The following is a 22,524-nucleotide window of genomic DNA, read 5'->3' as shown; positions in this document are numbered from 1 at the left end:
ATGTACAGCATGGAAACAGACCCTTTGGTCCAACTTGTCCATGCCGACCAAATATCCCAACCCAATCTAGTCCCACCTGCCAGCACCCGGCCCATAGCCCTCCAAACCCTTCCTATTCATATACCCATCCAAATGCCTCTTAAATGTTGCAATTGTACCAGCCTCCACCACATCTTGTGACAGCTCATTCCATACACGTACCACCTTCTGCATGAAAAAGTTGCTCAATCTTAGATAATCTTCACTGTCTGCTATAAAACCAATCTTGGTACCATCTGCAAACTTACTAACCATGTTATCTGTATTCTCATGTTATCATTTATATAAATGACAAACAAAAGTGGACCCAACACCAATCCTTGTGGAAATTCATTGAAAGCAGGCTTCCAGTCTGAAAAACAACCCTCCACCATCACTCTGTTTCTGCCATTAAGCTAATTCTGTATCCAATTGGCAAAGTCACCTTGAATCCCATATGATCTAACTTTACTAATTAGTCAAACATGCAGAGTCTTGTCAAATACTTTGCTAAAGTCCAAGTAAGCAATGTCTTCTACTATGTGCTCGTCAACCAAATGTCCTTCTATTACTTAATGGGTTGTAACAATTTCTCAACATATTAAACTTACTGGTATGATAATCTCCTACTTTCTGCCTCCTTCCCTTTTTGAATAAGGATGTTATAGTAGCATTCTTCTAATCCACTGGAATCTTTTCCACATCCAGGAAATTTTGAAATATTATAACTAATGGATCCACAATCCCTACTGCTATTTGCTTGAAGACCTAGGATGGAGACCATCAGGCTCTGAGTCTTGTCTGCCTTCAATCCCAATAGTTTGCTCAGTACTTTTTCCTTTGCAATAATGTTTGTCCTAACTTCTCTCTTTCTATAACCTACATCACCTGTTATTATTGGGATGGTACTAGTGTACACTACTGTGAAAAGTGAAACAGGATATTTTGTGCCCGTGCTATTTCTGTGTTCTCGTTATTGGAAACATCTTTCTTGTATCTACCTTGTTTGGTCCTGTTAGAATTTTATAGGTTTTTTTGAGATTCCCTCTCATTCTTCTGAACTTCAATGAATCTAACTCATATGTGAGTCCTGCCATCCCAGGAATCAGCAGCTGCCCTCTCACTATAGTAAGAATATCTTTCCTCAGTTAAGACGACCAAAGCTTCACACAGTATCCCAGGTGTGGTCTCACTAATAATCTGTAAGTTTGCACCATGAGATCCCTCCACCATATACTCAAATCCACTTGTTAAGAAGGCCAGCAAATCATCTTCAGCCTCATGCACCAGTATGCTTACCTTCAGTGACTAGTGTATGAGGACAGCCGGGTCTCTATGCACACTCTCCTCCCTCAATTTATTGCCATGCAGATAATAATCTCCCTTTCTAAGTGGATAACCTTTAAATTATCCACATTATACTGCATCTGCCACACATTTGCCCACTCGTTCAACTTGTCCACATCTCGCAGATGCATCTCTGCCTCCTCCTCAGAGCTCACCTTCCCACCCAGCTTTGTATAATCTGCAAATTTGGCGATATTAAATTTAGTTCCCTTGTCTAATTCATGAATTTATATTTAGGGTCTTGCACTGATCTCTGCAGTATCCATTAGTCGCTACCAGTTATTTACAAAATGATCCATTTATTCCTACTGTTTGGATCCTGTTTCCCATCCAGTTTTCTATCTATCTCGATACACTGTCCCCAGTCCCATGTGCTTTAATTTTACATGCTAATCTCTTATGTGGGACTTTGTCAAAAACTTTCTGAAAGTCCAAATAAACCACATCCACTGGTTCCCCATCATCAAGTCTGAGTGACATTCTTAAAGAATTCCAGTACATTTGTCAAACATGATTTACCTTTTGCAAATCCATGCTGACTCTGACCAATCTTGACACTGTTTACCAAGTGCCCAGCAGTTAAATCTTTTATGATGAATTCTGGCATTTTCCCCAATACCAGTGTCAACTATCTGTAATTTCCTTCTGCCTTCATTTTTAACTAGAGGAATTGCAATAGTTATCCTGCAACCTGGAGGAAATGTACCAATATTTATAGTTCTTGGAAGACGGCAGTGTAGAAGAAGGGAATGCTGCCTCGAATGTGGATGCAAACATTCAAGCCATCATGGCATAATTGAAACAGTTACTGTGTGCTCTACTTGGTTACCAAGACAGCAAGTTTTGAGTACGTAAGCATGGAATGGAGCCTCCAGCAACAGGTGGCGACAGTGCTGGAGGACAATGATCAAGAGAGCTAAATAGTTTGCAGGTTTTCCACCAGCAGGTGTCAGTGGGGAAGGGAGGCAACTGGATCAGTCAAGTGGACTGTCACTAGAATAAAGTGTCCCTGTTGATGGAAGGAGTAGCAGATAGATAAAGGTTTCGTCAGCACAATGTCCTGAAGAAGTGTTGCACCCGAAATGTTTGACTTTGCCACCTCCCTGATGCTGTCGAGAGTGTGGTGCTGGAAAAGCACAGCAGGTCAGACAGCAATAAGGAGCAGAAAATCAACGTTTCAGGCAAAAGTCCTTCATCAAGAATGAGGCTGGGAGCGTCTGGGGTGGAGAGATAAATGGGAGGGCATAGAGCTGGGGGGAAGGTAGCTGAGAATGCAATAGATAGGTGGAGGTGAGGGTAATAGTGATAGGTCGGAGGGGAAGGTAGAGCGGATAGGTGGGATGGGAGATGGACAGGTGGGACAGGTCATGAGGGTGGTGGTGAGCTGGAAGGTTAGAACTGAAATAAGGTGGCGGGAGGAGAAACTAGAAAACTGGTGAAATCCACATTGATGCCATAGGATTGGAGAGTCCTGAGGTGGATGGTGAGGCGTTTTTCTTCCAGGTGTCGGGTGGTAAGGGAGTGGCAATGGAGGAGGCCAAGGACCTGCATGTCCTCGCCGGTGTGGGAGGGGGGAATTGAAGTGTTCGGCCATGGGGCGGTGGGGTTGGTTGGGGTGGATATCCCGGGAATGTTTTCTGAAGTCCTCTGCGAGTAGGCGTCCTGTCTCCCCAGTGTAGGGGAGACTGCATCAGGAGCAACGGGTACAGTAAGTTATATGTGTGGAAGTGAAGGTGAAACTTTGAATGTGGACGGCTCTTTTGGGGCCATGGACGGAGGCGAAGGGGAGGTGTGGGTGCAGGTTTTGCAAATTCCTGTGGTGGCAGGGGAAGGTGCTGGGAGAGGAGGATGGGTTTTTGGGGGGTGTGGACCTGACTAGGTAGCTTGCTGTGTTCTTTCAACCTCCTACTTTCTACACTGGATTCCAGCATCTGCAGTATTTTTTTGTCTCTAACAATGTAACCCACAGGCTTTAATATTTAATAGTTGTGTGTACATCCTTAATTCTCTTCCTGTTTGTAATGACCTGATGACAGCAGAATAAAAAATCCCTGCCTCATGATAGTTGTTCAAATCTTATGTTACATACAAAATAACCATTTCAAATCAGCATGTTAAGCATATGAAGGGTTCTATAGAATAATTTAAACACCAAGGAGCTCTTTAAAACTTTTTTAACTGTTACTTCTTGTTCCCAATTTAACAATGTGGTTCAGAATTAATAGATGATTTTCTGTATTAGTACAAGTAGCAAGTTTCTAAATGATCATCTGTTGAATCTCTTTCCAGTTTGGTGCAAATTTCTCCCCATAGTTCAATTCATAAAAGCAGTGTCATAAATGAGTCTTTAAGCCTGTAAACTCCTAGCCTTTGCTAGATTTTTAGCTGATCAGTTCAAGTGATAGCCCCTGAGCTAATTATATTATAAATAGCTTGGTTTCCTGTGCCTGAATGTTATCTAGTGGTGCCTACTAGAAAATGTGTAGCTGTGGACTTCGGAGGAGGCAAGGATTAGGCTTTATTTTGTTCTCAAGTTTCTCATCATTTGGTATGTGATTGATATGCTAAGAGGAGCCACACCTACTGGTAGCATGTATCATCAGAAGTTTTGGAAAAATAAGCACTACTGTGGTTAGGCGGTAGTGCGAGGGAAAAGAAAAGAATATATGTAACCAGGAGATTTAGAATCTCCTCAGTTTAGGGGAAAAAAAAATCAACAGGAGTTAACACATTTTTATGTGGGATATAATTGAGAAGGAAGGTGATGTTTTCTAAAAAGAAATTGAGAGAAAGCTAAAGACAGCTCATCAGTTCAGAACAGCTATCTTGATATTGTATCATGGCACACTGGATTCAAGCTTTCCCACAAGAAAATTACCATTGCATGTTTGAGTGTTTGTGGCTTTACATGGTTTTACATTAGTCTCATAAGCTAGTCTCACAAGCTAGTCTCATCTTCATAATGTTGAGAGAATATTTTCATTGGTCCTACGAGCCTAGGCAGGCTTTTGACAATGTACCAATGGAGGCAAATGGAAAACTTAAATCAATTTACTTTATTAATTGAATGACTCCACAGGAATTTTCATGTCCTTAAAACGTTGTTGAACATAACATCTTACGTCGAGAGAAACTGAGGACTGCAGATGCTGGAGATCAGAGTGAAAACGTGTGGTACTGGAAAACATAAAGCTCAGGAAGCATCTGAGGAGCAAGAGTCGACCTTTCAGGCGTAAACCCTTCATCATGAATATGGAGGGGAATGGGGGGGACGCTGAGAGATAAATAGGGGTAAGCAATAGGTAGATGCAGTTGGGGTGATGGGGGTGGAGGGTGGAGTGGATAGGTAGGAAGGAAGATGGACAAGTAGGACAGTTCAAGAGGGTGGTCCCAAGCCAAAGGGTTGGATCTGGGATGAGGTGGGGGGAGGGGAGATGCCGTGTGGTTGGAGGCTCCTTTGGTGGAAGATGAGGTGTTCTTTCTCCAGGCGTCAGGTGGTTTGGATTTGGCAGTGGAGGAGGTCCAAGACTTGCATAACCTTGGTGGAGTGAGGGGGGGAGTTGAAGTGGTTGACCACAGGGCAGTGGGATTGTTTAGTGTCTATGTCCCAGAGATGTTTCCTGAAACGTTCAGCGAGTTGGCATTCTGTCTCTCCTGTGTAGAGGAAACCACATTGAGAATAACAGACAGAGATAAGGTGTTTGGATATGCAGGAAGATCTCTGCCAGAAGTAGAAGGATCTTGTCTTAGGCATTTAATTATCAAATGATTTTAACTGGAATGATGAAAAAAATCAAGTAAACCTAACTACAGGTATACTGTGGGTAGTTTCCCTACCTCAGAGTCGTACATATTCAAGTCCCACCTATTCCAGTGGTGTGTCATAACATATCTGATCAGGTTGATTTAAAAAATCTATAAAACCATAATTACAGTAGATTTCACACCATCCAGCTCAACGAATGACAAACAGTAACAAAAATTACTGTATACTGTATATGCTGATCTTTTGCAGATAATATGTTTAATACATTTTTTCCTGCAAAAGGTAGCTAGCTTTTTTTTAAGGTTTCAATCAGCTGCATCTTTTTCTGCTAAACTCAGCTCATTTTAACTCTTTTTTTGAAATCAGCTGTAGGCCATTAAAAATCTCTGAAAATATTTGATTTAGTTTCTGGATTTAAAGTTTTGGCTGCTGTGTTCAACTGGCTAGTTGAGTAAAAACATGTTTATTTGAATGTAGGTTAGCTCACTGAGCTGGAAGGTTCGGTTTCCATACTAAGTAACATCATCAGTGAGCCTCCGGATGAAGCACTGATAGTATGGCCCACTTTCTATTTGTGTATTTAGGTTTCCTTGGATTGGTGATATCATTTCCGGTGGTGTCATCATTTCCTGTGTTCATGTCATTTTCTGTTCTTTTTCTCGGGGGTGGTAAATGGATCCAAGTCAATGTGTTTGTTGTTAGAGTTCCAGTTGGAATGCCATGCTTCCAAGAAATCTTGTGCATGTCTCTGTTTGGCTTGTCTTAGGATGGATGTGTTGACCCAGTCAAAACTAGCCACCAGGATATATGAATATTAACTAGCCACAAAAAGACATGACCCACCCTAACTAGGATCCTTACATACAGATGAGGAAGGACACCACTTCAACTGGGACAACACATCTGTCCTAGGACGAGCCAAACAGAGACACTCACAAGAATTCCTAGAAGCATGGCATTCCAACCGGAACTCTGTCAATAAACACATTGACTTGGATCCCATTTACCATTCCCTGAGAAAAAGAACCGGAAATGATGACACTACAGGAAATGACATCACCAACTCAAGGAAACCTAAATAGAAAGCAGGCCATACTTCCAGTGCTTCCTCCGGAGGCTCACTGACAATGTTACCTAGTATGGTGAAGAAACGTCTGAAAATGTACCTGCCAGCTCAGCGAGCAAACCAACTTCCAAAACCTCAAACTGAGCTACAAATCTTTTCAAAACTTGCTTTAATTATTTGAATTTCAGGCAGAAAGCCAGATTATTGTATCCTTTCAGTATTTATACCAATTTGGCCAGGATGTGGATTTTAACCACTGTCTTGGGAGTGAGTTAAACAAGTCTACCAAACCAAAACAAAATCAAAATAATTAATTCTTCAATTTTACTAGTTTCCGATATGAACCAAACATTCAAGGAATGACTGAACGAAGAATTATTCTTCATGAAGCACACTTGTTTTTACGTTGGCTGGCTCAAAATCCATGTTTATCAGAGAATTGTGATACTATGAGAAACTTTAAATATTTTTAAAACTTGCTCTTCAGCAGATAATAAACCACTTAATGGAATGGATTTTGTCATCGGTGGTGAAAAAGCAATGTATGTCATCTACTTTGTTGGCAAATGCCTACAGCTGTTATGGGTGTCTGAGTGAAGATTTCCTCCAATTCAACATATCTTTTTCTGTGTGGTGTGCTCTTCAGAAATTGTAGGGTAGGAGAGAATATGACAAGCAACAATAAGGCTCATCAACCAATCAGGTTGGAGACACCTGTTGGAACACAGTCAACACTCAGAAATATGAACTAGGAAGTATTAATTAGATTTAGATGTATATAAAGCAAAAATAAAGGTTGGGAATTAGGGAGGGTCAAGAGGCAATCAGAACATTTTGTTTTAAAACCATGAATGCTCATGCGTTACTGAAAGAATAAGATGTCATATTTTTAACATTACTATTCAATAATCTCTTTGGATGTGAAAAATTAAAGTTCTCACCATTAAAGTTCTTGTTGTACCTGAATGCAGCAGCCATAAAGATATTTTGTCAGCCATTTTTTCACAGGAGCTCATGGAAAAAAAACATGTCTTTACGGTAATTTTAATGCTACAATCAGCAGGGAAAAGCAGAATATCTGACAGTACATCAGCATTTCTGCATTTAATTCTGCACATGCAGATAATAGATATTGTAACCCCCACTATGATGCTAACTACTTCCACCCTTGCTTTTACTGTTATCATAAAGTGTAAGCTAATTGTGCCTAGATTAGAAGTGGCAACTATCTGAAAAATGTAAATTGACAAAAAGAAATATTTAAACCTAGATGGATTTTTAAAATAGTGGCTGTTTTAAATGGATTATTACTGGAATTAAATAAGAAGGCATTGAAAAATGCAATGGCTGCTCAAAATAAACTGGTTAATTCTCCGGTAGGCTGGTTAATTCTTCTAGGCAGACCTTATAATTTATCGTATTGAAAAGGATCTCCTGTGGCTAATAATTGACATTCAGCTAAAGTCTCTTGCAATTATTATACAGATATTCTCAGCAGATGAATGAGGCAAGTAAGTTACATATTTTATCTATATGTTTCAGTTGGATTTTATGCCACAAAGGAGGATATTGAGGCTGAAATTGGCCAAGTATAAATTTTAGACAGTTTCATAGAGGGCTTCTTCCCATAAGCTCAGACGAAGTATCTCACACAGCTAGAGAAGGCGAGTCATAAATTCATGCACAGAAATAGACCTTTTGGTTCAACGAGTCCATACAAGCCAAGTTTCCAAAAATAAATTAGGCCAACTTGTCTGCCTTTGGCCCATATCTAAACCTTTCCTATTCATAAACCATTCCTCATATGAACCACTGTGTGAAAAAGTTGCCCTTTGGGTCCTTTTTAAATCTTTCTCACCTTAAAAATATGCCTCCTAACTTTGAACTCCTTCACCCCAGGGAAAAGACCTTTTGCTTTTCACCTTATCTACGTCCCTCATGATTTTATAAACCTCTATAAGATCACCTTTCAATCTCCTAGGCTCCAGTGAAAAATGTCCCAACCTATCCAGCCTGTTCTTTTATCTCAAAGTCTCCAGTACTGGCAACATCCTGGTAAATCTCTTCGGAACGCTCTCCAATTCAAGAATATCCTTCGTCAAATTCTTCGTAAAGCCTTCAAACGTTGATAATGGTAATCTTTGTTGAACAGCAGGAAAAGCAAAGAACATGAACAAACAAACAAATCTGCATTTGTTTCTGGGAATAAGCAGGGGCTACATGTCTTTTGAACAACAAATTTATAGTCAATGAATTATCACTTCACCCAATTTGAATCTACTGGAAGCGGGTGTCAATTGAGTCAATCTGGCTTGTTGTGTCCAAAGCTGCCAGGCTCCATCACATCTCTTTGCCTGTTCCAGTTGTGCAGGGCATAACATACAAAATTATGCTGAACTCTCTCTCCTACTAGACTGCGAAGTGGTTCAGACCGATCCAAGCATTGGAATCTCATCTTTAGGATGCCCAATGCCAGCTCCATGATAGCCCTGGTTGCTGAATGAGCTGCATTGTATCTATGGAGAGAGTAAGGACTGCAGATGCTGGAGATCAGAGTTGAGAGTACGGTGCTGGAATAGTATAGCAGGTCATGCAGCATCTGAGGAACTGGAGAATCATCGTTTCGGACACAAGCCCTTCATTAGGCCCTACCTGAAATGCCTGAAACGTCGATTCCTGCTCCTTGGATGCTGCCTGACCTGCTGTGTTATTCGAGGACCATATTCTCGACTCTGCATTGTATCTATGCTTAGTAAGGGGGTTGTATAGCCATCAGCCATGGTTGCACGAGGTAGCCATTATTGCCCAGTAATCATTCTTCCAAGGCATTCAGCCCTTGAAGCAAAGGAGAAACATGGGCATTCTCAATTACATGGATAATATGGCAGATTCTAAAATATGGTACCAATGATCACAGGTGACTTGTATGTTGATGGACTAGAACCCTATTTATGATATGGTATGCACAAAAAGCAACTTGTATATAGTCTGTTGTAGCCTGCACGTAAGAGATGCCAGCTACATTGGCAAAGCTTACTGACCAGGCTGCAGCACTGACTTCATCACAGGGTAACAACCTTAATACATTTGTGGGTTGAGTAGTGGGAGATCCTACACAGGTCCCTGTAGAAACTTATAAAACAACAAATCGATTAAAATGTAGCTCAGCTGTCATCTTGATGGCTACTAAGATATAATGGTCACCCACTCTTCAGGTCACAAGTCCTGTTGCAGACAATGACAGATTTCTGTAACAGTTCCTTAGGACATTTAAGACTGCTTTGTCAAAGTGCTTTGCTTATCTGGAGAAAATGGCATTGTGGATGATAGACTCTGGCCATCCTGTACCTTCCTTGCATCTTGAGGGGATCTTGAGCTGCAACTTCTTCATGTGGAGGTTATTCAACAGCCCCTGGAGTTGGTCTACTGGCACATTTGTTCCTCCTCAATTTCTAGGCACCATTATTTTGCTATGACCGCTGTGATGATAACCCCTGCTGTGATTTGATCCAATGGTCATGGTTCCAGTGAACCTATATGGAAAATATTAGAAACAGAACAGGTCCTGAGAAATGTGAACAATTAGCATTCATATCTCACACAGTTTTTGGTGCATCATAGTCATTGATAAAAGTGAATAAGGACGGCCATGAAGTATTTGCATATTGACTTCTGTCATAGTATACTATATTCTCATGTATGCAGCATCAGCTATGTTTTTTGTATGCAATTGGTTGTGTGTTGCCTGTTCAGAGACTGGGTCAGATGATCCCAGAGGCAGGAGCTAGAGAGGCAGTCCAAGACCAACTGTGGACCTGGGACTATGCAAAATAAAGTATTCCCTGTTCAAGTTTACCCTCCATCTACCTCAATTTCTATTTACGGTTCCAGTGAACCACAAACAATACCATGTTGTACAAATACAGGAATAGATTGTTAAGTGTGAAACCTTTCATTACTGAAACCTTGTCCCCCTAATCCTGCACATCACCCAAGAAAAACAGCGATGCATATCAGAGTATGTTGACAAATACTTAAGTTCAAAGAAAATGGCTTTGCATCTTTGTGCAGCCTATGGTATGTTGAATTCTGTTTCTGAATTGTGACATGCAGGTCACCTGTGATTATGTCTGTTTCACAGAGATGTCTACAATTAATTTGTAATGTCCAATAACATGGTCAAGATTGCTTGTGGCTGCACTTGTATTCAACATAGTTGGTCACTGCACATGTTTCACCTGCAGGATTCTATGATGACAGATAGTTTAAATCTGCATTTTCTGATTAATGTAACTGCCCCTGGAAAGTTCTCATATTGCTCACAAGTAAAACGTGAATTCTCAGGCAGGAAAAAAAATACTTACGCCTCCCATGCTGGTTTTGCTAGCAGCTATTTCTCATCAGTTTATTTTTGCAGTACACATGAAAATGGAAAGCAGAGCAGGTCACGTTTTACAGAATGATTCACATGTTCAGCCTGTCAATCCAGGTGACCTGCCCTGACCAAATTTTCATCTGCCTTCTTTACTGTTGACCCCGCCAGTTCTGAGCTTCGGAAGGTTTCCACCCAACTGTTACTTTTAAGTCTTCATCTCCCAAGATAACCCCCAACCCTGCAGCTTAGTCATGTCAACCATCATGGTGCACTGTCTCTCATTGAAGCCAAGTTGCTGACAATGGTTGATGACCTACCTCCCCACCTAATCTACCTTTCAATGTACTATTGCCTCCCAGCCTTGTATATCGAGTTGCCCCACCTTCACAATTATTGTCCTGCCTCCATCCCAGCACACTGTCTCCAATCCCTATGTTAAATTCTCCAATGTGTCCACCACAGCAGTGGCCTCTGATAACCTAACTTAACTTTCAGTGAACAGATCCCAGGACTAGCCATGGCCCAACCCTTGACCAACTTAAAATGATAGCCATAACCGATAAATGACCAGATTCCTGACTGATCTGTGTTCACTTCCTGACTGACTTGCCACTAATCACCTGACTGTTGAACTTGACCTGCAAGACTGACCATGACCCAATCCCTGGAATATAGAATTCCTGACTCTGACCACTGCAAGTAGCCAGCTAACCCTGTCAAAGCCCCTGGACTGAGATTGGACACTGCCATTGACTGCCTGAGGCAGGACGCTGACTGGTAATAGGGCCCTTTGCTCATCAGTCTCAACCCCTTAGACTTTGAGACATGGCCATTTGGCTGAAGCATATTCATGTGTTTGCAGGTGCATGTTATAGGTGTGATACTGATGTAACATAGTGCCATACAGCAACATGTCTACTTCCTTAACTGATCATTGATGGCAAACATGACAAGCTGCCCAGCTTTGTGGCTACACTAAAAGGAAGAGCTTTCTGATTAGGGCAGCAAATCACATAACACCATGGCAGAGATGGCAATGAAGGTGCTTTTGAGCTTCAAAGTGCAGAGGTAAAGTGTTGAATTATATAAGTGAGTTGGAAATGTATTATGATTATGTGGTGAGGCTGGTGTATATCTGATTCCAGCCTCCGTGGACAGATGGGAGGTGGTGCAGGCAATCGCTGCCTATGCAGTGTGACTAGAGATATTGAAGAATGCCACCAGAGGAGTATGCTGCAAGCTGGAGCCATATTGTGGTCATTCTTTCTCAAAAGCATATCATTTTGAAGGCATTTAATACCACATTAACATAGAGAGAAACCCTCAAGTTAAATTATTTAGGAATTTAGATCAACGATTGTGGTATCTAAAGCATCCCATCATTTAATTGTCCTTGATATTTCTTATTCAGCATCTGTGGATAACACAAGTAATTATTGCATGTTTATAGAAGGAAAATGGTTTATAAAATTAATCCAGAAATGGTGTTAAACTGAGCTGCTGCGAGACTGACTGACCACAATGTTTGTACAATTTGCACAAATGAATAGCTTGCTAGACCATTATGGCAAAGTCATTCACGTGGTTTGGCACAGACGTTATGCAGGGCCAGACCAGACTATGTTAAAAAATTCCCATGCCTAAAAGCTATTATCAAATGAGTTTTTTTTAACATTAGTAACTTTCATGGTCTTTCATTTCCATGTTTTCATGATCATTTAGTTTATTGTGGTAGCTCACAAAACTGCATGTTTTAAATGTTCAATATTACACTTTGAATTTCATTTTATTATAGGTATCGACCCAGTGCAACGTAAGCAATTGATCTGAGAAGTTGTTGTCGATGTCATGTATCAGCTTGTGCTTGTAAACATATTATATTGAAGCTATTTTAAAAATTGATAGTGTTCTGCTCTTCATTTCAATTTAAAAGACTAAGTTTCAGTTTGATGTGTCTAATTTTACAGATTGGTTCAGAATTTACCAGCGGTTAACCTGCATTTATCTGGAGTTGCCATGATTGCAACAGAAGCCGAATTTGAGAAAGCAAAGAATAAGTTGAAGACTTTAAAGAACGATCCTGGAAATGAAGTAAAATTGCGAATATATGCATTGTTTAAACAGGTAATACGATTAAGATTGAGAATTAAAGTAATGGTCAGGAGAAGAACCCATTATTCAAGAAAGCTCCTCAGTTTCAACTGACATTAGTTAAACAGCTTTCAGATAAACCACCTGTTTTATCTTTGTGGTTTGCCTATGTATCCTGAAGAACTGATCTAATTTGTGGATTTACATATTTTAAAGCTTATAAAAGGAAATGAAACTGAAACTAAAGAGTGATTAGGGGAATTGTTCTGCAGATTTCTAAGCAGGATAGGTAAAGTTTGAATCAGTAGTATATAATGGGGATTTCCATTTTGTGTGGTAAAAATTACAGTTTGAATGGATCGTCCATCTGGCACTTTCACTTCAATAACAAATTTCCTAAGAGGCTGCTGCATCCATTTCCAATGTTAGGAAGTCAGTAGACAGTCCTTCTCGTACCAGTGAAGTCAAAATGTGTTCATTCTTTAGCAAATGCAGCCTTCAGTTTTACTGAGGCAAAATTTCTTCAAGGCCATCAAGGCTGCCAAGAGGCAATAGCAACCTAAGTTTGAGATCCAGACTAACTACATGGTCACCCATCATTTGTGGCAAGGCCTACACGATATAATGGGCTACAAAGCGAAGTCGAACAGTGTCGTGGGAAACAGTACAACCCCACCCAATGAGCTCAATGCATTCTATGCTTACTTTGAACAGAAAAGCAGTGAAATGATATCACTGTCCCAAAAGCCTTGTGGGCGATGCACCTGTACCCTCAGTCACCGCTGCAGACATTACATTGGCCTTCTTAAGAGTGGACCCATGGAAGGAGACTTGCCCAATAGAGTCCCTGGCCATGCACCCAGATCCTGCTGGCAGGGGTATTTGCAGATATTATCAACCTCTCCTGACGACTATCTGAAGACCTCACCAGCTTCAAAAAGACCATCATCTTATTAAAGAAAAATCATGGATTGTGTGTCAGTGACTGCCACCCAGTTACTTTGACATCTTGTCAAGGCTTATGTAAAGATGAGACGTGAAGGCTCGGGGCACTTTAGAGTTTCAAGTTAGCCAGGAATGACCTAAAGAGAGAGCTGAGGAGCCAGGAGGGGACATGAGAAGTCTTTGGCAGGTAGGAAAACCCTAAAACTTTCTATGGATATGTTAGGAATAAACAATTTAACTAGAGTAATATTAGGGCCAGTCAGGGATAGTAGTGTGAAGTTGTGCATGGAGTCTGAGGAACTAGGAGAAGCACTAAATGAATATTTTTTGTCAGTATTCACACTGGAAAATGATAATGTTGTTGAGGAGATTACTGAGATACAGGCTATTAGACTAGACAGGATTGAGGTTCATAAGGAAGAGGTGTTAGCAATTCTGTAAAGTGTGAAAATAGATAGGTCTCCTGCGCCGGTTGGCTTCTATCCTAGGATTCCCTGGGAAGCTAGGGAGGAGATTGCAGAGCCTTTGACTTTGATCTCTATGTCATCATTGTCTACAGGAATAGTGCCCAGAAGACTGGAGGATAGCAAATGTTGTCCTCTTATTCAAGAAGTGAAGTAGGGGCACTTATAGACTAGTGAGCCTTACTTCAGTTGTGGGTAAAGTGTTGGAAAGGATTATAAAAGATAGGATTTATAATGATCTAGAAAGGAATAATTTCATCAGGGATGATCAACACGGTTTTGTGAAGGGTAGGTTGTGCCTCACAAACCTTATTGAGTTCTTTGAGGAGGTGACCAAACAGGTGGATGAGGGTAAAGTGGTTGATGTGATATAAATGGATTTCAGTAAAGTGTTTGATAAAGTTCCCCACAGTAGGCAATTGCAGAAAATTCAGAGGTATGGGATTGAGGTTGATTTAGTGGTTTGGATCAGAAATTGGCAAGCTGAAAGAAGACAAAAGGTGGTGGTTAATGGGAAATGTTCATCCTGGAGTTCAGATACTATTAGTGTACTGCAAGGATCTGTTTTTATAAATGACTTGGATGAGAGTGTAGAGGGATGGATTAGTAAATTTGTGGAAGACACTAAGGTCGGTGGAGTTGTGAACAGTGCAGAAGGATGTTACAGGTTACAGAGGGACATAGATAAGCTGCAGAGCTGGGCTGAACGGTGGCAAATGGAGCTTAATGCGGAAAAGCGTGAGGTGATTCACTTTGGAAGGAGTAACAGGAATACAGAATGCTGGGCTAATAAGATTCTTGGTAACGTGAATGAGCAAAGAGATCTCAGTATCCATGTACATAGATCCCTGAAAGTTGCCACCCAAGTTGATATGGTTGTTAAGAAGGCATACAGTGTGTTAGCTTTTATTGGTAAAGGATTGAGTTTCAGAGCCATGAGGTTATGTTGCAGCTGTACAAAACTCTGGTGCAGCCTCACTTGGAGTATTGCGTACAGTTCTGGTCGCTGCATTATAGGAAGGATGTGGAAGAACTAGACAGGGTTCAGAGGAGATTTACCAGGATGTTGCCTGGTATGGAGGGAAGGTCTTATGAGGAAAGGCTGACAGACTTGAAGAAGGTTGAGAGGTAACTTAATAGAGACATACAAGGTGATCTGAGGATTAGATAGGGTGGGCAGGGACAGCCTTATTCCTCGGATGGTGATGGCTAACATGAGGGAACTTAGCATTAAATTAAGGGATGATAGATATAGGACAGATGTCAGACGTAGTTTCTTACTCAGCGAGTGGTAAGGGAGTGGAACTCCCTGCCTGCAACAGTAGTAGACTCACCAACTTGAAGGGCATTTAAATGGCCATAATGTAAACATAAGGATCATAATGGAATGGTATAGGTTAAATCGGCTTCAGATTGGCGCTACATCCAGGACTGAAGGGCCTGTAATGTTTTATGTCCTATATGACCGTCGAAATCTAGGAGCAAATTACTGCAGATATTGGAATCTATCCCAAAAACAAAAAACGCTGGAGATCACAGCGGATCAGGCAGCATGCATGGTAAGAAAGCAAGCTAGCATTTTGAGTCTAGATGACTTCTTCACAGCTGATGTGAAGTGTGGAGAGGTCAATATTTATGCAGAAGTGTGGGGGGGAGGGGGGGGAGCAGGGGATGTGGGACAGGTGGAGTGCTAAGAGAGAAAGAAAGGTAGTAGTTTGGCGCACCGACCTTTACACCGCTGAGGCCAAACTCCAGCTCGCGTACACCTCCTCCTACTGCCCCCTTAACCATCACCCCACCTCCTACCACCAAACCATCATCTCCCAGACCATCCATAACCTCATCACCTCAGGGGATCTCCCATCCACTGCCTCCAACCTCATAGTCCCACAGCCCCGCACCGCCCGTTTCTACCTCCTGCCCAAAATCCACAAACCTGACTGCCCCGGCCGACCCATTGTCTCAGCCTGCTCCTGCCCCACCGAACTCATACCTCAACACAGTCCTGTCCCCCTTAGTCCAAGAACTCCCCACCTACGTTCAGGACACCACCCACGCCCTCCACCTCCTCCATGATTTTCGCTTCCCAGGTCCCCAACGCCTTATCTTCACCATGGACATCCAGTCCCTGTACACCTCCATCCCCCATCATGAAGGACTTAAAGCCCTCCGCTTCTTCCTTTCCCACCGCACCAACCAGTTCCCTTCCACTGACACCCTCCTTCGACTGACTGAACTGGTCCTCACCCTGAACAACTTCTCTTTCCAATCCTCCCACTTCTTATAAACCAAAGGAGTTGCAATGGGCACCCGCATGGGTCCCTGCTATGCCTGCCTCTGCGTAGGATATGTGGAACAGTCCATCTTCCGCAAATACACTGGCACCACCCCCCACCTTTTCCTCCGGTACATCGATGACTGTATCGGCGCTGCCTCGTGCTCCCACGAGGAGGTTGAACAGTTCATCCACTTTACCAACACCTTCCACCCCGACCTCAAATTCACCTGGACCGTCTCAGACTCCTCCCTCCCCTTCCTAGACCTTTCCATTTCTATCTCGGGCGACCGAATCAACACGGACATCTACTATAAACCGACTGACTCCCACAGCTACCTGGACTACACCTCCTCCCACCCTGCCCCCTGTAAAAACGCCATCCCATATTCCCAATTCCTTAGTCTCTGCCGCATCTGCTCCCAGGAGGACCAGTTCCAATGCCGTACAGTCCAGATGGCCTCCTTCTTCAAGGACTGCAGACTCCCCCCAGACGTGATCGACGATGCCCTCCACCGCATCTTCTCCACTTCCCGCTCCTCCGCCCTTGAGCCCCGCCCCTCCAACCGCCACCAGGACAGAACCCCACTGGTTCTTACCTACCACTCCACCAACCTCCATATACAGCGTATCATCCGCCATCATTTCCGCCACCTCCAAACAGACCCCACCACCAGGGATATATTTCCCTCTCCTCCCCTATCAGCATTCCGAAAAGACCACTCCCTCCGTGACTCCCTCGTCAGGTCCACAGCCCCCACCAACCCAACCTCCACTCCGGCACCTTCCCCTGCAATCGCAAGAAATGCAAAACTTGCGCCTACACCTCCTCCCTTACTTCTCTCCAAGGCCCCAAGGGATCCTTCCATATCTGCCACAAACTCACCTGCACCTCCACACACATCATCTTTTGCATCCGCTGCACCCAATGTGGCCTCCTCTATATTGGGGAGACAAGCCGCCTACTTGCGGAATGTTTCAGAGAACACCTCTGGGACACCCGGACCAACCAACCCAACCACCCTGTGGCTCAACACTTTAACTCCCCCTTCCACTCCACCAAGGACATGCAGGTCCTTGGACTCCTCCATCGCCAGACCATAACAACACAACGGTTGGAGGAAGAGCGCCTCATCTTCCGCCTGGGAACCCTCCAACCACAAGGGATGAACTCCGATTTCTCCAGTTTCCTCATTTCCCCTCCCCCCACCTTGTCTCAGTCGAATCCCTCGAACTCAGCACCGCCTTCCTAACCTGCAATCTTCTTCCTGACCTCTCCGCCCCCACCCCACTCCGGCCTATCACCCTCACCTTGACCTCCTTCCACCTATCACATCTCCATTGCCCCTCCCCCAAGTCCCTCCTCCCTACCTTTTATCTTAGCTTGCTGGACACATTTTCGTCATTCCTGAAGAAGGGCTCATGCCCGAAACGTCGATTCTCCTGCTCTTTGGATGCTGCCTGACCTGCTGCGCTTTTCCAGCAACACATTTTCAGCGCTTCATGTTCTGCATTGGGAATCTTCAACCACACAGCATTAACATCGAATTGACGTGCTTCAAAAACTCTCCTCCTGCCACACACTCACAGACACACACACACACACACACACACACACACACACACACACACACACACACACACACACACACCTCATCCCAGATCCAACCCTCCAAATCGGCAATATTTTCTTGACCTGTCCCAGCTGTCCATCTTCCTTCCCACCTATCCGTTCCACCCTCCCCACCGACCTATCAAAATGACCCCCCCCACCTACTGCGACATAGTGCCTTCCCTGCCACCTTACTCCCAGACCCACTCCTACCCCCCTATTTATCTCTCAGCCCCTTTCTCCCCCACACCCCCAACATTTGTGATGAAGAGTTTATGCCTGAAATGTCGACTCTCCTACTCCTCGGATGCTACCTGATCTGCTGTCCTCACCTACCACCTCTCCAGTCTCTGCAAACAACGCATCATCCTTAAACAGTTCCGCCAACTCCAACGAGACTCCACCTCCAAAAACATCTTCCCCTCCCCACCCTTCTCTGCCTTCTGCAAAGACCAATCCCTTCTACAGTCTTTGGTTTCCGCCACTGTCCCCAGCAACACCCACTGAACCCCCAGATACCTTCCGCTGCACTGGAAAAGATGCAAAACCTGCCAGCACACTGCCCCCTAACCTCCATCCAGACCCTAAACAGTCCTTCCAAGTGATGCAGAGGTTCTTCCTACCTAGTTTACTGCATCAAGTGTTCCCAATGTGGTCTTCGCTACATTGGGGAGACCAAACGTAAACTTAGGGAACGGTTCGCCGAGCATCTCGGCTGAGCCCGCAGGGGGATGACTGAACCTCCCAGTCACCCGCCCATTTTAATTCCCCTTCCCACTTCCTTTCCGACTTGGCCTCCTCCATCGCCACAGCGAACTGGAAATTGGAGGAACAATACCTTATTAGATTCTCGACAGTATGGAAACAGGCCCTTGGGCCCAACAAGTCCACACGATCCTCTGAATAGCAACCCACCCAGAACTATTCTCCTATCTTAGGTTTACCCCTGACTAATGCATCTAACACGATAGGCAATTTAGCATGGCCAGTTCACCTGTCCCGCACATCTTTGGATTGTGGGAGGAAACCGGAACAGCCAGAAGAAACCCACACAGGCAATGTGCACAACACACAGACAGTCACCCAAGGCAGGAATAGAACCTGGGTCCCTGGTACTGTGAGGCAGCAGTGCTAACCACTGAGCCACCATGCAGCCTAGGCAGCCTTCAGCCCAGAGGACTCTTCAATTTCAAATAACCTCCCACGCCATCCCCCAACTGCCTTCTCAGCCCCTCCCCCTACCTTCCACTCCTCCCTTCCACCAACTGAATTCATTCCTCCCAATGACCAACCAGGTCATACCCTCTACCTGCCTTCACCTATTCCCACTTCACCACCCTGCCCCCATCACCCCCTTTATCTGCAGCTCCCCTACATCCATCCCCAGCCCTGAAGAAAGGTAACACTGAAACGTCAATTTTTCCACCTCCTGATGCTGCCTGGGTTACTGTGTTCTTCCAGCCTCCTGCCTATATTCTTTCCAGTCTGACAACTGGATGCACCATTTGTTCTGCCATTCTCACATTACAATCACTTAATCTGATATATCAACATCCTTTTTCCCCAGCACTTCACCCCCCTCCCCCCAGCCCACTATTGCATAAATGCTGCTCCTGTATACTTCATGTCAGCTCTGATGAAGAGTCATCTAGATTTGAATCATTAGCTTGCTTCTCTCCTTGGATGCTACCTGACCCACTGTGATCGCCAATATTTTGTTTTCACTATTGAAATCTACCACCTCCAATGTTATCAGACTTTGCATTCTAGATTTTAACTCCTCATCTCATCGCTGTTTTCTTTGCAAATTTATGACCTTGATTACTAAATGAAGAATCTTTAAAGTTAAGCAATGCTTTTCAATCCATTGTTGAAATATTAAAGATAAATATTTTGTTTGTTTTAATCTAATAGGCTACCGAAGGTCCTTGCAATTCACCAAAACCCAGTATGTTGGACTTTGTCAACAAAGCAAAATGGGATGCTTGGAATTCACTTGGCAAAATACCCAAGGTAACTAATGCTTTATTTCTGTTATGTAAGGAAGGAAGAACAAAAGGGTAGATCTGGGATAGCATGTAAAGCAAGAAAGATTTAATTAGAAACAAAGGGAAAATGGTAATAAATTTTAATGAGACAAGTCAAACAAAATATTTGTCTAGAGAAGTCATAAGATGAGATTGCCAACAGCTGTTGGTCAAAAAAGAAGCAGATTTTGTGATCTGAAGTTGTTGACCAAAATGTTGAATTCAGAAAACTATGAAATACCTAAATGAAAGATAAGGTGCTGTTCCTTGTGCAGGTTCAAGTCCCACTTGCTCTAGAGATGTGTTATGACATCCATGAACAGACTGATTAAAAATACCTATACTTTGAGCTTCATTGGAACAGGCTGAGGACAGAGAGACTAGCATGAAATTGGGAAAGTGAGATAAAATCATAAGTGACAAGAAGTTTGTGGTTATTTATTTCAAATTGACCAGGTCATACCCTCTACCTATGTTCATTCCTCCCATCAACTGACCAGGTGGTATCCTCCATCTGTGATCACATATTCCTACCTCAACACCCGTCTCTTCCCCCGCCGCCTTTATCTGTAGCTCCCCTTACACCCATCCCCAGTCCTGAAGAAGGGTTACACCTGAAACGTTGACTTCTCCACCTCCTGATGCTGCCTGGCTTGAGGTATTCTCCGAAGCAATCTGTGATTTGCGTCCCCAGTGTAAGGGGAGACTACTTCATGAACAGTGACTACAATATGTAAAATTAAAAATACAACAGTGTTGCTGTTTCACCTGGAAGGAATGTTTTGAGTTCCTGGATAATGGAAAGGGAGGAGATAAAAGGGTAGATATTGTATATCCTGCTCTTGTAAGAAGGTGAAAAGTGTTTCATGAATTGTAATTTATTTTAGGTTATGTTTTAAAATTGAGGAAAATTGTGTGGTAACCTAATCAAAGTGGTATTTATTTCCTCAACCCACTGATTTAAATTGCATTAAGAATTGTTTAAAAAAAAAGTGTGTTCTGCAATTCATTTAGAATGACTAATCTGGACAACATGCTGATTACCAGTCTTTGTACCATATCTCAAAACCATTAAGATATTAGCATTGGTCATTGGGTCAGAACACCTGATGAGTAATTTTTCTAGTGGATGATAATCCAAGAAAGTCAGATCCCAGAGTGAGAGCTGGTTGCTAGACCATAGGTTGTATGTTTATAATTTGTTGATTGTGATTGTCAATCAACAAACATATTCACAAGAGGCTGCTAATGTACTTTTTAACAAAAGAACATTAAAGTTTATTACACACAGGGGTAATAATACTAACTATTAAACACAATATAAGAACTATCTGAATTGCTGTTATTGCAAGTATCAGAAATAAGGATTTAATAATTCTACTATCGTTAACAACCTTACAGATAGTCAAATCTCCGTGAAATTGACACACATTGTTTTATTTCACTTACTCCTGAGCATGTTTTCCTTATACATGTTGATTCAGCAGTTTTGTCAAATGTCTTCCTCTCTGACACCTTTAAAGACTTCTGTTTCTGGAGATTTTCTCTTCCTAATGTCTGAATCACTCAGGCCTGCTTTTCTTCTGCCTTGAAAGTTTTGGAGTCTGCAAACTGCACCTACATCTTTATCTTTTTTTTCTCCCTCTCTCTCTCTCTCTCTCTTTCTTTGTCCTGGGTTTCATAGCAATTAGCCAAATATTGCTGATTGTTCAATCAGAGAAAAAAATATGGTAATAACGACATTAGAAAATTTGTTATGGAGTTAGCAGTGAATGAATCTCTGAACAATGTCTGCCCTTGCCTGCTGGAAAAATCAGCATAAAATGAGGAGCTCGATAGGTGTTTTCTTTTATTACTGAAACAAATAGAAGATTTAAAAGATTGTGATATTTCAGAACTTTGCCTTTAATTTAGGGTAAAATGAAGAATTCTGAAGTCTGCCTGACACCAGGCCTTGGTGATATGGCTGCTTAAGGTTAAGGGGAGACCTGAGTTGTTTTGCTGAAAAGATCACAACTGGAGTGAATGGCAGCAGCATCTGTATTTCAAAGATTATCAGTCTAACGTTTCTAACACCCAGGAAGGAGTTGAGAATGCCAGGTTGTAACCAAGAACCATATGGTTCATGTTGCAGTTGAAATAGGCTTTGAAAGGCTTCCAAAACACTCTGCCAGGATCCAAGAGAGAAGGATCAGCTAGAGGTCAAAAATCTGCATTGTTCACTGCACAGTTATTTAGGTAGGATTAAAAAATATTTGAAGTTTGGGAGAATTTGAAATGAGGCTGAAGAACTAGCTTGTACTGAAGACAGAATCACAAGATAAAAAGTCCCTTACTGTGAAGGACAGTTCTAAGATTAAAAGTTAACAGATATTGAAAGAAAAGGATTGAAAGTAAGGGGAGGTGATGGCCTAGTGGTATTATCATTTTATTATTACTCCAGAAACTCAGATGATATTCTGGGTACCTGGGTTCAAATCACACCATAGTAGATTGGCTGTGGTATTTGAATTCAATAGAAATCTCGAAGTAAGGGTC

The 22,524-nt window shown here is 42.6% G+C and overlaps 1 protein-coding gene across 1 annotated transcript in view; it reads left to right on the top strand.

Moving 5' to 3' along the window:
- eci2 (enoyl-CoA delta isomerase 2) overlaps positions 1-22,524 on the top strand; it is a 175,381-nt gene that overhangs the window by 90,245 nt on the left and 62,612 nt on the right. Inside the window, exons 2-3 of the mRNA XM_060849955.1 lie at positions 12,540-12,696; positions 19,874-19,972. Coding sequence (XP_060705938.1) covers positions 12,540-12,696; positions 19,874-19,972 — 256 coding nt within the window. The remainder of the gene's footprint in view (positions 1-12,539; positions 12,697-19,873; positions 19,973-22,524) is intronic.

This window comes from Hemiscyllium ocellatum, chromosome 34 (genome assembly GCF_020745735.1).
Source record: "Hemiscyllium ocellatum isolate sHemOce1 chromosome 34, sHemOce1.pat.X.cur, whole genome shotgun sequence".
Lineage (NCBI taxonomy): Eukaryota > Metazoa > Chordata > Chondrichthyes > Orectolobiformes > Hemiscylliidae > Hemiscyllium > Hemiscyllium ocellatum.
This window is presented reverse-complemented; position numbering and strand designations above follow the sequence as displayed.